Genomic DNA, 20,801 nt, shown 5'->3' on the forward strand with positions numbered 1-20,801 from the left:
AAAGCCATCAGTCTAATCCCCTCTCACTGCCCGTGTCGTCATGGGGTTCATGAGAACACTCCTCACCTTCAGTCAGCTGCTGTACTCCTCCACCACTACTGCTCCCTGTTAAAAGGCAAGTTAAAGGCAGGTGAAACTCACTGGTGATTTCTAATTCTGGAAATAGAAGTGTGGAACCCAGTTTTTAAAAACCATTTAGATTAAACTCAGCAATGACTCGTGTAAAAAAAGAGAACGTTTTAATTTTTAATTCATTAGGATTCCTATGTAAACAAAAAGCAGAGGTGATTGTTAAGTTACATTGTGGACTTACAGGTTTTTTTTTTTTTTTTTTTGTTTTTTTTTTTTTTTTTTTTCCACAAGAGCTCAACACATCCTTAACGTCAGCACATATCTGCCACCCATTCTTCTCTGTGATTAATTGCACAGCTGTAATCTTACCAGAGCAAGCAATGGTGATCTTTCTGCCCCCTTCCTGTTGGCTGGGGTCATCTGGCTGACTGCAGACTGATGACAACAGTAGGTTATTAGGAGGTTGGGGGGTAACCTCCTGTACCAAGACTTTACTGGGCTTAGCTGGTTTGTCTTCTTGTGAATAAGAAGGCTCTGTGAAGAATTCTTTAACAAGGGGTCTCAAGCACTCCTTTTCTTGCTCTTTATGGATCTTACGCACATTTGAAAAAATGGATGTTGCAGCTTCTCCTACTGAGTCCTCAAATGTGTTTTTATTGCTTTCCTCTAATGCAGAATCACCATCATTTGTTGTTTCAGAAATTATTTCAATCTTTGGGTGATATTCTTGCTGGAAAGGTAGAAAATGTAATTGAAAATATTACTATGTTAGATGTAACAGCAAGAATAGGTAAATATCACTTGGATCCATACATTATTGCTAGTCTTGATGTGTTTTTCTGTCAAAATGTACAGAAGACCTGCTTCATAGCCATTGTTCTGCTTTTTTGCAAACTGATCTTGGGTTAAGTATGTCACACATTAGCCATGAGCTGATCATAAGCTACTAATCATTCCTACAAGAAAAGGTAATTGCAGCAATTCAGCAATAGCAATTGCTGAAATCTAGAACTCTTTTCTTTTCCAGTTCACTGTACCAAAGTGAATATGAGCATTACATTAAAAAAAAACAGAGGATCCTAATTGCGTAGACCAGATCAGAGTAGTGCGGCCCTTTGATTTACCCAAGCTGGTTGATATTGAGTCAACCTGAACACGAATTTCTTTTTATATCAGACTGAATAGAAACAAAAACCCAAAAGCACATACTTCAGGAGCAAGACACTGACAAGGGCAAGAGGATTAATGGGCTCAGATCTATTATATTACCTTAATCATAACAAGAATTTAACTTTGGCACTTCCAGTGCTCAGGAAATGACCTTAATTAAGAGGCAATGGGAACTCAAGGCTGGATTTCTGCTGAAGAATTTATTCTGAAGCGGAGGGTTTGGGGAGTAAAGCAGCAAGACCAAGACCAAGAGGTCTACATTTCACCACTGTGAGCAATGCTTGCATGACTCACTTACACAATGCACTGAACTTTGCTAGGACTTACAGACACTGCCCAAAAGAGGGATCTGACATCTTTAACTAACTGCATTTAAGAACCAAACGCCCTGGGGAGTACGAGAGCTGCCAACACACGCTTTATTAATCCTCTTTGTGCCCTGCTCTATTCCTTCTCTTATCTTCTATTTAACTGGAGGCTTTGTTGGCCAAGACATTTTGCGACACCAGTACAGCATGTAACCAGAAGAGCAAGAGAAACCCATGCCTTACACAAAATTTTACAAGTCCCTCCAAGCTATTGCAGAACTGCATACTCTATCAGCCTACTTCCAGCACGGCAGATATGAGCCACCAGCAGCACAAGAATCAAAGCTGTGCTTTCAATCTTTGTTGTTTTATTTTGCTTCTTCCTCTTCTGTTTCTGCCTATAGTCTTGCCTACCAGATTAATCTGAGCATGGACCAAGTGGGCTGGCACTGCATTGTGTCTCTCTAGTTTAAAGTGAAGCCAAAGAGTTTTGATCTCTGTATTTTAAGTTGAAAGGTTTGCTTTTATTCAGCAGTAGGCCATCTGGACAACCTACTCAGTTCTCTGCAGCTAATTCGTACTGGTGAAGTATACTTTATGAATAATCTTCATTTAAATACTATATTATAAGAAACTAATTTTATTTAACTGTCACATTTCTGGACTTTAGTTTTTCATTCTCCAATTTCTACAAGGCAAAACTTACAAAAAAAACAAATTAAAAGAAAATTTACAAGGGGATAAACAAGATCTGCCTAAACATCCATTTTAGTTTATAAATACACAACTGATTGTATCTCCCAAAACAGCATTACACAACTGAGATTACCTTCCTTTTGCAAAACATTAGCCAGGCAAACTTCATCAGTGGTACAATTAAGGATCTTACCTTTTGAATAAATATTTCCTCTTCTGGAGGAAATTCCTTTACATCTATGTCTTCTAAATCAGGTAGTTCCTGAAGACAATCACAAAGTCAGTGGGAAAAGTTAGCTCAAATGAATAAATATGACATCTTCATCTCCCTGGGAATATTTTTAATACAGTGCTGTTCCAGGTAAGGAGCTGCAACTAGAAAAACTGGACTGTCATGCTCTCCAAGATGACAGTTTTCTGTGTTAAACATGTGAGAAACAGACATCTGCTTCCAGAAAGAGTAAATGGGGAAGGGATAAACAATGCCAAGTGGAATGCTCTTTTCTACTATTCTGACTATGAAAACAAAAAGGAAAAAAAAAGAAAAAAGAAAAAGAGGAAGAAAGATGGATAGACAAGAAGACACTAACACGATTTTAAAAGGAAATGTGGTTTACATCTCTTGGCTGTCTCTTATCTATCAATAGACTTAATCTTAACTGTAATTCATCTTTTTGGTAAAAGCCAAAATAAGATCTTCTGACTTTCTGAAACAATTTCTCAGTAAATTCTGCTAACCTACATATAACTAATAAAACAATGTTTTACTGTGAATGTCATCTAATTAAGGAAATGGAACTGGAAACTTGCTGAGAATTTTTTCCCTCAGACAGGATCAGTTCTTCCAGGTTTCCATTAGAAAACATTTTCTAAATCACACGCTAGTTGCTGACAATGAAAGCAAAAATGGAGGGTAAAATACAAAATGTCAGGTAGAACGTAATACCTTCCTAGCAATTTCTCACTGCAGTCTAATGCTGGTAAAAGCACCTCCTTTAGTACTGTGTTTTAGAGCAGACTGGTTTTGTACAGCTATTCACTTGGCACAGCAGCATCAGGATCATCTGATCTGCAGGGTCTTGTATGTGAAGACGCGTACAGAAATAAAACAAAACTTGTTTCCTGATGTGGTCGTGCTGGTGTAGCACGTCCTGAATTCACACCGTTTTAGAATGAAAAATGCATGCATTAGGATTGACTGCTACCGAGGTTGGTGTCAGAAGGGAAATAGCTGTTAGTTCAAACGCTGCTGAAGATTATGCATGAAAACCAGTTTGTGCACGTCTGACTTGTTTCTGCTCGACACAGGGACGTCAGATCCAGCGCACTATAAATCTTCCCGTCTCCTCACTTGTGTTACTACAGAGACCGTCCGCGGGCTCCAGTATTTGAATAAAGACTACAGACTTCTTCAGAAATCCTAATTTACGGCATCTTCTCAGCCACCCCCTGCTATGTCAGTGCTAAATGCCTCTGGAAAATCTGCAATAGCGTAAGTATTGGAGGCTGCTGCCAGAAGCTCCTGACGTTAAGTATCAGCTGTAGAACAGCATAGCATAGAACACTGAAATGTGCATTAGTATGAGATTTGTTGATTTTTTTTTCCCCTTCTGTAGAATTATAATATTCCTACTTCTTCTGTGATGAAAGAAACTTCATGTAGGCATGCTGAAGCTTTTCTTTTATACTGTGTTACACAATGGTGCCATACAGCAGCAAGAAAAGAGCTTGTATTTCAGCCCTGCGGGTTCTGCTTATGAAAATCACATTGTATATACTTGAAATTGCTGCCAGTTCTCTCCACTACCCTTGTTAAGTCTATTATCAAAAACACCTGAATAGGAAGATGCAGCAATAAGCCCTTACTGAAACAATGAGTTGAGCTTTACAGTAATAGGATGTTTTTTTTTCCTAGTCATTAAGAGCACAGAAGAGATGTAAGTGACTTTTCTAAAGCATTTCAGTAAGAATTTAGTTAGCAGTGTTGCACAAGATATATTAACTACTCTGGAAAATCCTAAACTCAACAGTTTGCAGTTGTGTCATAATCTGGCACTGTCGGTTTTTCAGTAGGGTTGTAGCTAGAGTATACTGAATAATACTCCTTTGCACTCAAATTGTATTTCTCAGTGGTCACACTCATGTCTTCGTGGCCAAATATGACGAAATGCTTAAATGTTTGCATCATCAGATAGAAATCTTAGAAAACAAGAATACATTAGAAATGCTAATCCTTTACTGCCTACATGAAACATGGAAATACGCTTGCAAGTTTTATTTTGAGAACCAATTATAACATCCAATATTACCAGCTAATATTGACAATAACTGGGTGGCTATGTGCTCCTTATGTTTTTCCTATGATTGTTTCTCTTCTCAAATGAATACTTCATTGGAGTTTTCCTTAGAAGGACATATTTGCTCCCTGGATTCTTTCTATTATGATTTTTATTTTTCACATGGAAGTCCTTGCTAACTCTCCCCACAGAAATCTCAGACCTAGAAGTTCAACTTCAGGCTATCTAATAGCCAAAGGACAGAATAGACTTTGGTAACAGTAGTAAATTCTTTCCACTTAATTTTTTTTTTTCTCCTACTTTTCCTAGTAGTGGACCTTTCTTGGAAATCTGGCCATATACTTTATCTAGCCAGGATGTCAAAGGAATTAATTTGGAGTAGACAACAAGCAAACCAAAATCTGAAAATAAAACCAGAATCTAATACATACACCAAGTTGAAGTTTCTCTGGTGTCTCACATTTGATCTGCTCGATTTCAGCACACTCAGCCAGTTCAGGAACCACAGCCCTTTCAGAAGCTGTCTTCTCTATTGGAAGATCTAAGAAATAGAGATAGCAAGTTGAAGAGAACTAGCTGGATAAAAGACTTTGTGTGCTGCAACAGCGAGCACTGTAGAAGCAAATAGCCAAATCCAGTGCTTTGTCATAACCTTGGTCCCCTTTACATTTCATAAATATTTGTACTTTTCAATAATGCATTCACATATTCATGTAAAAAAAATATTCTGTGTGTGAAGGCACAGAGCTGTCTCTGAGTGAAGCCCAGCTTTTGCTGGAAGAAACACTATACAGACTTGGGAGCAAGGGAAGCCTGTAAGCTCTCCTGTACTGTCATTAAATCTAGCACATATGAGAAGTAGAATTCCAGTTTCATTTATCAGAAGCTGCAGACTGGGCACTCCGAATAGTTTTCTTTGTAATATTAAAATAATATTTTATCCAGAATGACTTGCTTTCCAGCTCATTGCTATGGAAATCTAGTAGAATCTTTTCAGCTACGAATCAGCTGTTTGGAATCACAGGAAAGGAGAGCTACACTGAGTCTGCTGGGCTTATCATCTGTACTTCTCCAGTTTGGTTTGATTCTTCACTCTGTACTTTACCATCTATCTTCCTGTTGAAGTCTGAGCATTTGTAAGAATTTGATTCACAGGCAGCCTCAGGAATCTTTCCAGATGGGAATTCAGTGTTATCTCCTCTGTCTATTAGGAGCGTTCTCACATCATCATGAGCATCAAAATTTTCATTTCCAAATTTCTCTGTCTTCTCTTGAGGTTCTTGCTGTTCTGATAAATTTGATATCTCTGATGCACTGTAATTTTCTTCGTTACCTGAATTTGCAGATGCTCCTATAGAAGAAATGAGTTCACTAGAACTGCTGAGTTAATCTGTTGTTACTTATTATAAATATCGAAACTGCATATAGTCGTAATAGCATAGCCAAAGATGCACATCAAAAGCTCCTGGTTTGCTTGAGCAGCTATTCACAAATCAGCAGTCCTCCCAGCACTGTGGCACTGCTGTGGGTTTTCCCATCTCAGTTCCCCTGCAACTACAGTTCTCCAGCAAAATCTCAGCTAGAGAGTGCAATACAGTAAATAATTATGCTATATTTGTATTTAAATTTGAGAGGACTCACTACATTTAAAATATATGCTTGCACATTTTGATGATCAGTATCATCTACTTTATGCAATCTATCAGCTTATTGCAAAACTTTTACTTGTTAGTCAGCCATGTCTGATTTCAGAGCCTGTACAATGTCAAAATGTACCTCACAAATACTTCTCTACAGGGTAGTACTCCCTTATCACTTGGCTTCAGTCTTGTTTATCCTGAAACATGCATGATGTCCTTGAAAATGTTAGGCTGTGGATTATCAGTGGTCATAAATTTATTCTATCTTGAATAATGACAATTAGTGGCATAGAAAAGGGCAGTAAGTGAAACCTTAACTAATTAAAGACCTTCCTCCAATTCCCTGCATTATCACTGTGGATAGGCTCTAAGTTTAACCAGTTACAGTTAATTAAAGCAGCAGCACAGGGGTACCTGGAAGCGGACTTGTGGTTAATGTGGGGTTGTGCTGGAGCCCCCAGGTGCCTGAATCCAGCTCCATTCTGCATCCTGGGGAAATACAGCTTTTGGGTTGCTACCTGCCTCCACTCACCAATACTTACTGCAGCTACTGTGGCACTGACTTGCACCTGCTTTCTCTGGTGCAGAGCACAACAGCTGGAAAAGCTGTGACAAACATCTGAAATATGAATCACAAACCTTCTATGATGTCTGTTGCACCTTCATTTCCATGTTTTGCACCTGCATCTCTTTCTTCTATATATTTTTGTGTCTTCTTTTCCAATGCTTTTTGCCTGATTGCAGCTAAAGCATCAATGCTATCTTGGATTTTTTTTCTCTCTCTAGTTTCCCATTTTTCCCTTTCTGCCTTCTCAGCTTCAAGCCCTCCAACAGCCCAGGCTTCTGCACAGGCTCTATGGAAAAGAAAAGAGCCCACTGTAATACAGCCAAAAAGCTCATTGTTCTGACAGAAGAGAAATTTAAAATAGTTTGTAACAGCACCAAGTATTTTCAACAGGGAAAAGGAAGATAGCAATGGCAATCCCTTATGGAGCAGGGCTTCACCTGCATCTTTTCTTGCAAGCTGAACGGCAACAAAAGAAAAAATATTATCTAAGCATGAGTGGTTACAACACCAGAGATCCATCAGGAGTTGTGATCATGGCTCTGCTTTCCCAGACACCTGCTCAGTTTCTGTTGAAATTATGACTCGATTCTCAGTCTGTAGACATTCCTGTAGAACAATTCTGTTTAATACTTTTTTTTTTTTTTTTAAAGGTATGTAGCTCTCTCTAGTATAATTCTATTGTAATGAAAGGCACCTGCCTGCAGTAAATTAAACCAGTCTTTTCTTTCCATGAAAATATTTATTAAAAAATAGACAAGATCATTTGAGCCTTACTGCTGTGCAAAGAAGATGACTCTGCTTCTTACCTATCCTTTGGGAATACTGGCCTGTCATCCAGATACGTTAGCTGTTTCAGTCGAACAGTAAGTGTTTTTCTATAATTAGTGATTTTCTTAATCACTTGATTTCCCATTAAATTCAGCACATGCTAGAGAAACATGGAAATAATTTTTAAAAGTTGAGCTGCAAACAAACTAACAATCCAACAAACAAAAAGCATACAGCTTGGGTACACACTGCCTCTAACCTTTCAAAAACAAATGGTGAATAAAACAGTTGCTGTAAGTCATCTACAAAAGGGCTAATAATGTTCAATAACAATTATTTTAGATCAAGACCCATCACATGCTGGACTACTGGACAAAACAGCTTCGTAAGATTCACTCATACGCTTAATCCATACCCTCAGCTGTATTTGGCTTACCAAATTAGGCATTGTCTCCAGAACAGTTACAATATTTGGATCACTTAAGTTGTTGTGGGAAAGATCGAGAACAGAAATACTTGGACATTCTTGCAAGTGTTGTATGTCTTCCACTGTTTCTAACTTATTGTGAGCAATCTGCAGAGTGTTCAGGACTTTTAGACAAGCTGTCAGACAGAAAGAACACAATGAAAGGAGAGAGCCACTGCTTCATAGAAAACTGTCTGGAGCAAGTAGAATTTTCAGCATCACTGTACTGAAACATGGGTAGCTTTTTTCTCAAGTTTGTTGCTCTGCTTATACATATTTTTTGGCTATGCCTCCAAAGCTGCTTCCTTCACCTCAGGAAAAATAGTTATTTGTTTTAATACTGGTTGGTTGTTGTTAATTCATGTTTCAAACTAGTTAGTTACACAAAAACTTCTGTTTTAGATTACTCTTAATGTACATAAAAGAAAATAGTCCTTTAACAGATGTAAAAGATTTGGTATCACATCTGCAACTGCCAAAGCAAATTGTAACTGTAAAGTAAATGGTAAAACACAGATTGACAGCCTGTCTGCAAAACAGAGGAGTACCGAGATGGTATTAAGAAGTGAGGAAATACTAAACATTTCTGGGTCTTTGTATTTAAGTAGTAATTATGTGTTTTCTGTTTCCTCATATACTTAAACTGCAGAACTGTTAAACTAAAATACATAGATTTGATTTGATAGTCGCCTCGTGGACTTCGGTATTGGATACTGTGCAACATTTTAATATAAATAATAATTTAAAAATGAAACTACTGTCAAATCTTATGACTATGGGCTTCTTGTAACTCAAAACATCCTTCACCAGCAGTTCTTACAGAGATTCTCAATGGTCTTGACATAGTTGTTACTCAGATTGAGGGAATCCAGCTTTTGTAAGGATTCCAGGTTTTCGATTCTGTTAATTAAATTGAGCTGCAAGTAGAGGCAGCGCAACTCTGTCAGAGCCTCCAAATTCTCAATTTTTGTTAAGCCATTGCATTCCAGCCACAAACACCTCAGCCCAGTGTACTCTTCAAGATTCTCCAAGCGGTCAAATCCTGCAGAAAAAAACAAAAAAGATGTTTCAAACTGAAACTGCATTGGCTAAAATTAAGTCATTCAAAGCATAAATTCATTAAGCCAGTGCTGCTGAAACAGCCTGTGAGAATACCTGCACTAAAACTGATGGTAAGACTTCTAGCAATTCAATTGGCCCATTGAGGGAGAAAATGTACCTACAAGGTACCTATTCTGGTCTTCATCTTGTGGAGTGCTTAGATTCTTAAATACTGAGAAAATAGTAAACATAAAGTCAAATGTTGAAGGTAGGTTTAGCATGTTGTGTTTATTTAAAACCATTCACCATGCTGGATAATCGGAAAAACTGCTCAGAGATCAGAAAAGGGTGACCTGTTCTAGCAACTTATTCTTTCAGTAGTATTTGAGAACATACAGCATGTGTTTACTGTTGTTTTGTCACTGCAGAAGTCCCAAAATTTGGTGCACAACTGTGTTACACAAAGACATTTAAAAATAAAACATATGAATTAGATCAGTATTTTAAGACATCTTTTCTAAAAATGCCTCAAGCCTTCAAGTGCCTCTTGGTTCCTATCAATCTTTTGAATGACTCTACAAAATGAATCAGGCCAATCGCCTACGGTTCACTTTTCTACCTTCATATTTGCTCATTTTGTTTCACAATTACATTATTATATCAAATTAAATTATGTTTCTCATTTAAAACGATGTTTAAATACCTACCTCACGTCAGTGAGCCATAAACTAGATTCCCTGCCAGGATACTATTTAGAGTGATACATCCATACAATCTTGTACACGGCTTACCTTTATAATGCAAGTAAAGCGTATCATTTAAGGATGGGGTCAAGTACAACTTCTGCTGCTTACAAATGTCTTGCAGAATCTTTTTTGTCATTCTAAAAGAATAATAGGAAGCAGAAGCGAAAAAAACTTCAGCACACATTCTATTATTTTTTATAAAACAGATTTCAATGCAAAATAATTAATATTTCTTCTATGCAAGAGAAATAGCTACAGCTTACAAGACGATACTCAGAGTGAAAAAGCTCTACATTTTTTCAGATTTGCTTTCCATTCATATCGGCCTGAAGTGTGTTACCAGACCCTTCCTATTTCTGCTATAAAAAGAGAATGTAGGTAGGATGTTAGAGAGCTCATCTTCTTTAAAAAGAGCAGCATGAATTTTTGTTAGACTGGTTATTTCTTCTTCTGCCCTTTCCTCCATTTTTTGCTGCTTTGGTGCAACATCTCTGCTGGCATAGCCAATAAGCAACACCTAGGACACCGAGTCACCATTTCAGACTAGAAAGTCAATAGTTATCAACCTAACATTTTGATGAAAGGCTGGCAGCCAGTAACATTTTAGCACACCTCTTTAACTGGCTAGGAATGCCAGAGCAGAAAATGGGCAGCATCAGTTAAATGGTAATTACTTAACATTCAGTTCTACTTACGAGAGCATTCATTCAAGTGAGAACCCAGAAAAGGATCCCAAGGGAAGCCCAGGGCTACAGATGTGCAGGGACAGGGATAAACTTGCGGTTGTTGCAGATCCTGCTCTAGAGAGCACTGCACTGATAGTTCCATGGAGGTGGCAGTCCTCCAGCACAAACTTTACAAAGAATAACTGGATACTGTTTTGGAGGCCAGTCTGCACAGCTAAACACAATTTTAGCACAGGGAATAAAATTGGGAACCCATCAAGATATCTAGTAAAAACACTCTGAAGCTGAAAACACAGATTTCCTCCTGCATAGGAAGATCAGATTCTTTTAAAACAAAATTCCACCCAAAATATAACTTGTAGTAGATATCCTCCACCTAAAGAAATATTGCAATAGCATGATACTATATGATCCAAAATTATTTTCCACTTCCAAGTCCCTTATTAATAGACTGAACTTGGCATTTGTGGTCTTATTTGTAGGACTAAAACTTTTAACAGTAAGACTTCCTTGGCAAGCAGGTATTTTAAAAACAAACAACACCATGAGTAAAGGCAGTGAAGGTGTATCTTTCACCATGAACTCTGAGATTTCTCTGTTAGATACAGTCACTTACCACGCTGTAAACTTCAATATTGCTGAAGAACAAAGGTCTAATGCAGTAAACTGACTAGTTCTTGGGGCGATACCAAATATGATTGTCAGCCTGTTACTGCTCTACAGGCTGAAATAAACCTCTGGAGGAATGAAGGATTTATAAATGTTGAGCAAAATCTCTAAAACATACTGTTTTCTTGCACTGTGAGCCCAAGTATGCTACTATACACAGTGTGCATGCGGTGTATTACTCTGGTTTCCACTGAGCTATTCAGAGCAGCATTTAATCAAATCATCAGCATCCTTAGTCAATTTACAGAACCATAAAATGTGTTCCTTAAGAATGCTAAGTATCATGTGCAGTTGTTGCACTTCTGACATCATTACTCATATTTATTTAATTTATTTTAATTTTAATTTAATTTTGATGACCTGATTAGCCTGGGATAATGAAATTACTTATCCAACCTAGTTCCTGGTAACTCAGAGGGCCTCTGTCCCTTCACATACCTCTGCCAAAAATTGTCCTGACAACTGTAATATTTACATTAAGATGAATTAATATAGTGCATCCTTTGAATTCATACTGAGAATTGGTCAAATCTGCTCCCACAAGAGTTTGCAGAAATTTTTCCAAATCCACTAAAAACTACATCATACATTTAAAAGGTAGTTTGCTAAATAAAAAGAAGTACAAATGCTGGAAATATCAACAATTCCTGAGTTATTGATTAATCTCAAGTTCATCTTCAAAATCATTTTCCAGAGTTAAGGTTAACATGTAGAGAGTAAATACGTGAAGCTCCTACTGATTTCAGTGATGCCAGGATTTAAATAAAAACCATCAATAAACAATATTTTACCTCACACAGCCCCCTTTTTCTTCTGTCTTTTGACTGAATGAGCTGGTTACTGACTTGTGATCACCAACCAATTTTTGCTCATCCCGTTGATCTGCTCTGGATGTACAGTTGATGGCTTTCTGTTCAGTTTTAACATCTTTGTTGTAAGAAAACAAGTTGCAGTTCAGCATGGGTGGAGGAATTGTGTCATGTTTCCAGTTAGTTCAGAAAAATACTGAAAAGCACTTGAATATGAATTTCAAGAAAATTTGCGTTCTAACCAAGATTTCTGCAGATCTTTTTAATTAAAATAAGCTTAACTTTCTATAGGAGACAAAATACAACAATAACTAGTAACAAACTGCTGAAATATTGCATTTGTTTACATATGAAAGTCAGGCAGAACACTTAAGTCTTAGGTATTATTATAATATACAGTGAGAATACGATACTGGCACCAATGTTTTAGGATCTTGGACATCCACTGTATATTACATGTAATTAACAATAATTAGAGGTAAACAAGACTGCTAAAGCCTAATTTACGTGCTAAGACTACTTTAACACGTAAAGATAATGGTGTATCAGTCAACACAAAAACTGTCTGCTCTTCCACAAATTTACCTTTTTGTACTTTTTGGAGGGTGTCTCCAGTGCTATAGTTATTCAAGCTGTCTTTACTCTGCCTCTGGCCAATTGCATTTTCAATAGTTTTCTCTTCAGATTCCTGCTCAGAACCTTCTAGTTTTGCTTCTGGTCCTGACTCTTAAGAAAGAAACAAACAAGATGATTGTACACAAGTCACACATATGACTGTAATTAAAACAATTAGAGGTAAGGCCGGACGTATGACTTCAATACATAAAGTAAGCTTCCAGAAAAAGGAAATTCAAGAAACAAGGAATGGCGGGAGGGGAAGGGCCAGTAAGCCTCAGTTACAGCAAGACCTTCAGTGAATTCAGCGTGGGAAAGAACAAACTTAACAACAGACTCTTATATACTCAACAACAGTTTTTTTTTCCCAGCTGCGTGGACTCAGCTCAATCACTGCTGCCCTGCGCCTCCCAGCAGTGCAGCTGCCAGAGCTCACCCCTGCTGACAGGACAGCATTCACTCAGTGCGTGGGCAGCTTCATTTCCAGTGTTGCTCAGCGTCTCTCTCAACACCTCTGGCGCAATGACCGCTCCTGCGTGGCCTCTCTCCAAGTCTCTGCTGCGTGACAGCATTCTGAGATACGAGATTTAGACAAGCCGTGTCAGGTCGCCGCGCGGCTCACAGCGCTACTGGCAGACGCTACGTCCAAAAGCTTTGGCAGGACCCGTCAGAGGCAGAGGAGACCGGAACGAGCAGATTACGGAGCGTGCGGCTGCTCAGCGGGCAGCACCGTGCCGGCGCGGCCCAGACCCCCTCAGCACAGAGCAGCACAAAGGCTGACCGAGGCGCTGTTCTCCTCAGCGCCGGCCTGCAGCCCCGGGACGGCCCTCCATTACCTGCCCCCGCAGCTCAGCTCGTGCTGGCAGCAGGGACGCGGGCCGGATGCCCAAGGCCAGCAGCCCGTCCGGGCCCGGCGGTCAGCAGAAGCCGTAGGCCGAGCGGGAAGGAAGGGACGGGGAGCCAAGCGGACACCCCGCTCCCGCCCCAACGGCCGCCGCTTCCATGGCAACGCCGTGCGCGCCCATAAGGCCCCGCGGCGGCCGGCGGCGCTCTGGTGACGGCGGCGCAGCGTCGGGGCGCGGGATCGCTGTGCTGCGACGCGGTAGGGCCGGGGCCGGGCGGGCCGTGAGGTCAGGGCTGGAGCAGCGCGCCAGGGCCGCTGCGCTGCGCGGGGAGAAGGGGCGAGCGGTGGGCTGGGGTCACGAACCGGGACTAAAAAACATGGCATTTCCACGATTTCTTACAGTCATCGAGGAGATCATTCAGTTCCAGCCCCGTGCCCTGGGCTGGGTGTCAACCCCCTGCTCAGGCTGCCCGGGGCCCCATGCGTGGCCTTGGGCACCTCCAGGAATGAGGCACCCGCAGCTTCACTGGGCAGCAGTGCCGGGGTCTCCCTGCTCTCTTAGTGAAGAATTTCTTCCTTGTATCTAAGCTAAATCTCCTGTCTTTTAGTTTAAAGCCATTCCTCTTTGTCCTACTGCTGTCTGCCCATACGGAAAGTTATGTGCTTATAAGGTCCCTTTAAGTTCTAGAGTACTGCAGCGAAGTTTCACCAAAGCTTTCTCCTCTCCAGGCTGATCAAGCCTGGTTCCCTCAATTTATCTTCACAGGAGAGATGCTCCAGCCTTCTGATTATCTCCATGATCTTCTCTGGACCTGCTCCAACTGCTCCATATCTCTCCTGTACTGGAGTTCCCAGGCATGGGTGTAGTAGTCCAGATGAGACATCATGAGGGCAGAGTAAAGGGGACAATCCCCTCCCTCACCCTGCTGTCACCCCTCTGTCGCTGCAGTCCAGGATACCATTGGCTTTTCAGACTACAAGCACACACTGCTGGCTCATGTCCTACTTTTTGTGTACCAGGATCCCCGCATCCTTCTCAGCAGGGCTGTTCTCAATTATTTCTTCTCAGGTAGACGTACCTGGCATTGCCCTGGCCCAAAACAGCTTGCAATTGTCCTTGTTGAACGTCATTAGGTTCTTGTGTGCCCCCTTCCTGTGCCTGCCCAGGCTCTCTGGACAACATTGCTTCCTTCTATGGTGTTAGCTGTACCACTCAATGTCATCAGCAACTTGATAGAATCAAATTGATCTTACTCTGTATTTTGATATGTGTTGCTCATGTTCTTCATGGAAGCTTTGCCATATTTTCACATCTAGAGGATTTAATGTGCTTTTTCTAATGATAAAGGGATCGTGTGTTTTTGTTGTTGTTTTTTTCTTCTAGAAAGTACTGCTGACTGATTCCTGACATTTCCCCGCTGCTGTTATTTTTAGTGTTGCATCATCGTGGATAGGAATGCTGTGAAAACTATTTTCTAGTTCCTACTCCCTGGTGTAGGACAGTTGGAATTGCTAAATCTCAGAGGTTTGAAAAGGTTGAAGAGAAGATTATAATTGCCTGTGTCTTTTTCCTTTTAAGACTTCTGATCACCATGGCTGCAGTGGATCGCTTCAACCTGCTGTACAGAGAGATCAGTCGTTCCTGCAGTTTTTACGTTGAGGCCCTGGCTATAGTTGGAGCTTGGTACACAGTCAGAAAATGTCTGACTCTTGTGTTTGACACTTACAGTATGCTCAGGCTTCATGTTATTCCAAAGCTGGTTGGTGAGATTGATATTGTCAAGCGGTATGGAAGATGGGCAGTGGTCACTGGTAAGAGACTGAAGCAGTATATTTGTGTATGTTCATATGATTTGCTAGATGAGCTCAGAAGTTAGGGCCTGTATTAAGTCAGGTCACAGCTGCAAGGTGAAAACAAGTTAATTTGCCTGAGTAGTGATGATTGTTGAGCACCTTAGTAAATTCAGTTCCACAGGTGAACTCTGTGTGTTGACTGGGGAAGAATCCCAGACCAACTTTTCTCAGAAATTGCAGGGTGTCTCTCAAGCACATATGAGGACACATGAGGATCTGTAAGTAACCATGGAGCTGGCAGGCAGGCCTGGTTGACAGAGGTGCAACCGATGTACTGTTTTTGCTTTGAGAGTTTCACATGCTCCCTTGCTCAATTTATCAGTTTAAGTCCCACACCTGACATCCTCTCCTTTTATTAAGCTTTTTGCTGTTGTCATAGACAGTATGAAACCTGTCTTGATGTGGGATTATAGAAGGTTGCTGCTGACAAGATTATCTTTGCTGGTCTCAAACCACAACACCATTATTGGTACCATGTAATCTTCAGAGAAGGGAATAAAGCTATAAAAGCACTGTTGTAATAGAAGACTGGACTGGTTCTGACTTTCACCCTGATACTTTTTTGTCTATTAATTACAGGTAGCACAGATGGTATCGGGAAGGCATATGCTGAAGAACTGGCCAAACGTGGTGTCAATATCATCTTAATCAGCCGAAGCAAAGAGAAGTTAGAGGCTGTATCTAGAAACATATCTGAAACCTATAAAGTGGAAACAGATTTCATAGTAGCTGACTTCAGTAAGGGGCGTGAGGCTTACCATGCCATTAAGGAGGGCCTGAAAGATAGAGAAATTGGGATTTTGGTGAATAATGTGGGACTGTTTTATACCTACCCAGATTATTTTACTAACCTGTCTGAGGATATGCTGTGGGACATGATCAACATAAATATTGCTTCTGCTAACATGATGGTGCATATCGTGTTGCCGGGCATGGTAGAGAAGAAGAAAGGTGCAATTGTGAATGTCTCATCTGCTTCCTGTTGTCAGCCAACACCAATGCTAACTATCTATGGAGCCTCTAAAGTAAGTTGGGCTGTGATGTTTTAATAATGTGCACTCAAGAGTAAAAGCATTATAGGCTGTGGGTGTGGTTTTTTTTTTTTTTTTTTTTTTTTTTTTGCATATCATGTGTTACGCTGCAAACTTTTCCTTACCAGTAATGGACTTCGAGCCTAAGTCAGCTATGTGAATTTCGTGTGGACGTCAGCATAATCATACTGCTAGGGGAAATGTCATTTACCTTGGAGGAATGACATATGGGTCAGTAGTGGCAATTCAATGACCCACTGAAAGGCTGAAGAATTTGTTGGCTCTTCTGTAGCTGAACTATACAGAGATATCTCAGTGTACTTATGTACTTGCAGACTGATTATTTGGTAGCAAGAGGGATTATATTCATGCACAAGCTACCGCTACAATGAGAGCTGTGGCAAAACAAACAAAAAACCCCACACCACTGTGCTTCAGCTAATACTAAGTAGCTAGGTGGAGCAGGCAGCTTCTTACAGTGCTGTCTGTACAATATCTGGGGAGAAATGAAAAAGAACCCACAGACAATTATTCTTCCTCAGGAAAGCCAGTCAATAGTGAATAGGATGGGACAGGGAGGTGATGCTCAATATATGAATGTGCATGAGGATGCAGACTTTGGCAGCATAATTTGCCACTTAATCCACAGAAGCAGGGGAAATAGTGGAAGGATCTCTTCCAGATCCAGCTGTATCAACACAGCGGTTATTGCTTTGGGTAGATGGTTGCTGCCCTCTGCTGGAACCCAACACTCAAACGGCCTCATTCCAAGATACCTGTTGGGAGAATGTAGATGGTTTTACTCCAGGCAGAAGAAAGTACTTGCTACGTATGACTTCTTGCAGATTTTCTTCAGCATGGAATCTGTCTTAAGATTCCTATCTCTCTGTTGCAGAGCATCTGTGCCTTGGTTATGCTAACTGTATGTAGACCTGAGCCATATCAATGAATGGAAAAGAGCAAAAAACAGAAGACTACTAAAAATTCTTACTTTATCTAGATCTGAGATCAGGTTTCAAGCATGGTCTATGAACTGTTACTTAAGCACTGAAAAGGGTACAAGCTGCTCTAGCTTCCTAAAGTTCCTTGTGCATGAACAGCCTAGGGTGTTCGTAGTGGTTGATTTCCTTGCTTTTGGTTTTGGTTGTTTTCACAAAGTAGGTGTAAGAGCATTTGTGGATGACGTTTTTCCAACAGTGGGTTGGAAACTGTTTTTGGAAGGCCATCTGGGAGCAGAAACCCTTTCACTCACCAATTGTTCTCTCTGAGAAATGGCCATGCAGGACAGCCCTATCTTCAGCATGGCATCAGCGTTGTTCTCCTGAGCCAAGCTAATTTCTCATTCTGATTCACAGATATTAGGCTAGTGCTTTCTTCATGTTTCAAGTATGCTACAGCTTTTCTGTAATTTTAACAAAAATCTGCTCTGGGACTTCATTGTAAAAACAAAACTGAATATCTTTTTCTGCTTTTGTTTTTCTAGGCCTACTTGGACTATTTCAGTAGAGCATTGTATTACGAATATGCTTCAAAAGGAATTTTTGTTCAGAGTTTAACCCCATTTGTAATTGCTACAAAAATGGTGTCATGCAGCAGCGTTACATCAAAGAGATCTTTCTTTTTTCCTTCTGCTGAAGAGTATGCAAGTCATGCTATTTCTACCCTTGGGTTATCCAAAAGGACTCCTGGTTACTGGAAGCATTCAATAGAGGTAAAGGAATTCATCAAACTACTTAATGTTTGTCAGGAAAAAAAAAAAAAAACAACTTTCATTCCTTAGGAGCCTGAATGAAACTATGTCAGCGTTCTGGAAAAGTACAGCATATACCATAGGATCTAAAGGCATTGTGCAGTGTTATCTCGCTCTTTCCACTTAAAAGAACACGCATGTTTTTAGAATTGTAATACAATTGGGAATTGGATCCAGTACAAACAATAGTAGCTTCTTGCTCAGTCTTAATTTATGGGCTGTACTTCTACTTTGGGGTAGGCAAGGAAGATGGAATAATGCAGGAAGAAGTGCACATTCTTAACCAAAGCTACATGGATGCAGGTTCTCTGTATGACTTTGAATTTTGGGGAAGATGGTGGGATCTTACATCACCTTATGACATTACCTTGTTGATTGAGCCAGAAGGCATTGAAGTGTGGATTACTCCAAAGTAAAGACAAGAAACAGGAAGGATTCTGGCAAGATTTGTGAACTAAAGAAAGTAGGCAGTATTGCTGTTGAACAAAGTGCTTCATTATTTATTTGCAGAACCTCACCACCGTGCAAGCTGCACACACGTAAGTGTGTGAACACACTCTTTCCAAAATAGCTAAATAACCTTACATTCAACTACTTAAAAGTGTTAGTTGCTTGTGTTCAAATAAGTATTGTACTTTAGTGGTAGATTGAAAAACTGTTTATTTAATGGAATATATCTTAATCTTCTTGTTCCTTTCTTCTTTCTCTCTTCCCTTGTCACCCTTGCTTCTCCACAGTTCACACTGGGTGAACGTCTACCTGAATGGATCTGGGCATGGTTTGCACAGTACTTCTGCAGAATTATACGCAAGGAAGCTTTAACACACAAAGCAAAATAGGAATATCCAGATGTCCATTATAAATAAGTACTTCAATCTGATCAGAATGCTAGAAAATGGTCAAGTGAATCCTGGATTTACTGCATTTTATCCATAACTTGCTTAACAGTGTAACTAGTGTTACTCGTAGCAATAACCTAGACATTAGAAGTCTGGATCCCGCATCGTTGTGCTAAGCAGCTCCTTCTCTGCATTCCTCCAGGACGAAGAGTTGATCTCAGTTCACTTTGTCTGTAAGGTAATAGGACAGGAGCAGATACAACTTTAATTCTGATAGTAAATGACTGTCTTTTGTGTAGTGCTATGTAATCTTGATTTGTAATGTTAACAGAATTTGAGAATTCTCCAGCTCTGGTGATATTGGGCCCAAAACAAATCATGCTGTTTTGAAAAGACAGTCCTATTCAATCAATATGCAGTTTATGAGTCTTCTGGTCTTTTTATGGCAGGTCCTTGTATGTTTTAAGTGCAAATATTGTTTTTGAACAGGGTACTTACCATACATCTTAATTTTGATAAAGTCATACTAATTTGGAGGTCGTTTAAATGACAGAAAAGGTCTTACAGAACTGCAGAAGAATTTGAAGATAACGTTTTTTTTTCTTTCTTATTCTAAGTGTGAATGCTTTTGACCACGCTTTAAATATTCCTTCAGCAATCTGAAGCGTGACTGAAGAATTGAAACAGATTGTAAAAAATACATTAGCTAAGAAAAAGTAAAAAAGAAAGAGTGTTCTAAGAACAAAAGTTAGTTGCATATGACAATTAAAAAAAGGTTACTGATGTCTTGATTCTGTATGGCTGTTTTTATTTATATTAAAAAATGTGTATATATATTTACTAGATGTCATCTGGTATCGCACTGCTTGTATTTCTTGTAGAGACTAAATTTCACAGCTGTCCTTTCTTTGAACATATTTGCTGCCTGGAACAAGATGTATTCGTTCTGTATTTGATATCATCATTAGTAGTGCTTCTATAACGTTACACTGAAATATCAAAATGATGAAAATAACTGTGCAGCATTTTATACACAGCACTATGTCTTTAGGATAGAGCTCCTCTCAGGCTGTTGCCCATTTAAACAGATTCATTTCCTCTTATTAAATTTTTCAGAAAACAGTTTTTGGCTGCCTTTGCAGCCCAGCTGTGAAGAAAGCTTGCTCTAGGGGTGGTGACCACTGATGAAATGTACCACCCACCCCTCACTGTGCTACATCCACTGTGCAGTTGCCATAAACACTCAACAAACATCAGTGAATGTTAGTGCCATCTTTTTTTTCACATGGAGAAATTCAGTCGCATCCCTACGCCTCATCTGCACTTCCATGTCAGGCACCATTCTGTCAGACTGCCCTTCTGCTGCCATATGTCATGTGGCAACAACATGTAATGGGATATTGGTGGGAAGATTTGACTTCCATTGCCATACCATCAGCATCTGCCTCTGCTGTTATGGGACAGATGGCATTACTTTTGGAGCAGCTCTGATTGTGTTCAGGCAAATAGCGTGGAGTAGGCAGCCTACGTCTGTGCCTGAACTCCAGCAGCACTGCCTGGATGCTGGGCTCAGTGCACTGCAGGCGAACCTGCAAGCCAGCCTGGGAAGACAAATAAGCTGCTCTACTGAGGCTCAGATCTTCTGATCCTCGAGTGGGATGAACTAATTTCTGATCGTTTCAGTCTGTACGGCACTGCTGGGGGCACACCTCAGTGCTGTGCTGAGCGCTGGGCCCCTGGGTGCAGGAAAGACGTGGAGGTCCTGGAGTGTGCCCAGGGAAGGGAGTGGAGCTGTGAGGGGTCTGAGCACAGCGCTGTGGGAGCGGCTGAGGGAATGGGGTGGGTCAGCGTGGAGAAGAGGAGCTCAGGGCAGAGCTCTGCAGCCCTGAGAGGAGGCTGTGGGAGGGGATGTCAGCCTCTGCTCCCAGGTAA

At 40.3% G+C, this 20,801-nt stretch overlaps 2 protein-coding genes across 2 annotated transcripts; one reads left to right on the forward strand and one right to left on the reverse strand.

Moving 5' to 3' along the window:
- Nucleotides 1-7: 7 nt before the first annotated feature.
- Nucleotides 8-13,123, reverse strand: DNAAF1 (dynein axonemal assembly factor 1; the record flags this gene model as incomplete). The annotated part of the gene is made up of 12 exons (XM_079541216.1): nucleotides 8-105; nucleotides 442-802; nucleotides 2,440-2,508; nucleotides 4,975-5,084; nucleotides 6,823-7,037; nucleotides 7,558-7,679; nucleotides 7,956-8,122; nucleotides 8,806-9,027; nucleotides 9,818-9,909; nucleotides 11,919-12,054; nucleotides 12,522-12,662; nucleotides 12,988-13,123. 12 exons carry the CDS (start codon nucleotides 13,121-13,123, stop codon nucleotides 8-10), a joined length of 1,869 nt encoding a protein of 622 aa, XP_079397342.1.
- Nucleotides 3,701-18,869, forward strand: HSDL1 (hydroxysteroid dehydrogenase like 1; the record flags this gene model as incomplete). The annotated part of the gene is made up of 5 exons (XM_079541217.1): nucleotides 3,701-3,738; nucleotides 14,975-15,207; nucleotides 15,829-16,274; nucleotides 17,764-17,991; nucleotides 18,768-18,869. 5 exons carry the CDS (start codon nucleotides 3,701-3,703, stop codon nucleotides 18,867-18,869), a joined length of 1,047 nt encoding a protein of 348 aa, XP_079397343.1.
- Nucleotides 18,870-20,801: the final 1,932 nt, after the last annotated feature.

Source organism: Tetrao urogallus (genome assembly GCF_951394365.1).
Source record: "Tetrao urogallus genome assembly, chromosome: 12".
NCBI lineage: Eukaryota > Metazoa > Chordata > Aves > Galliformes > Phasianidae > Tetrao > Tetrao urogallus.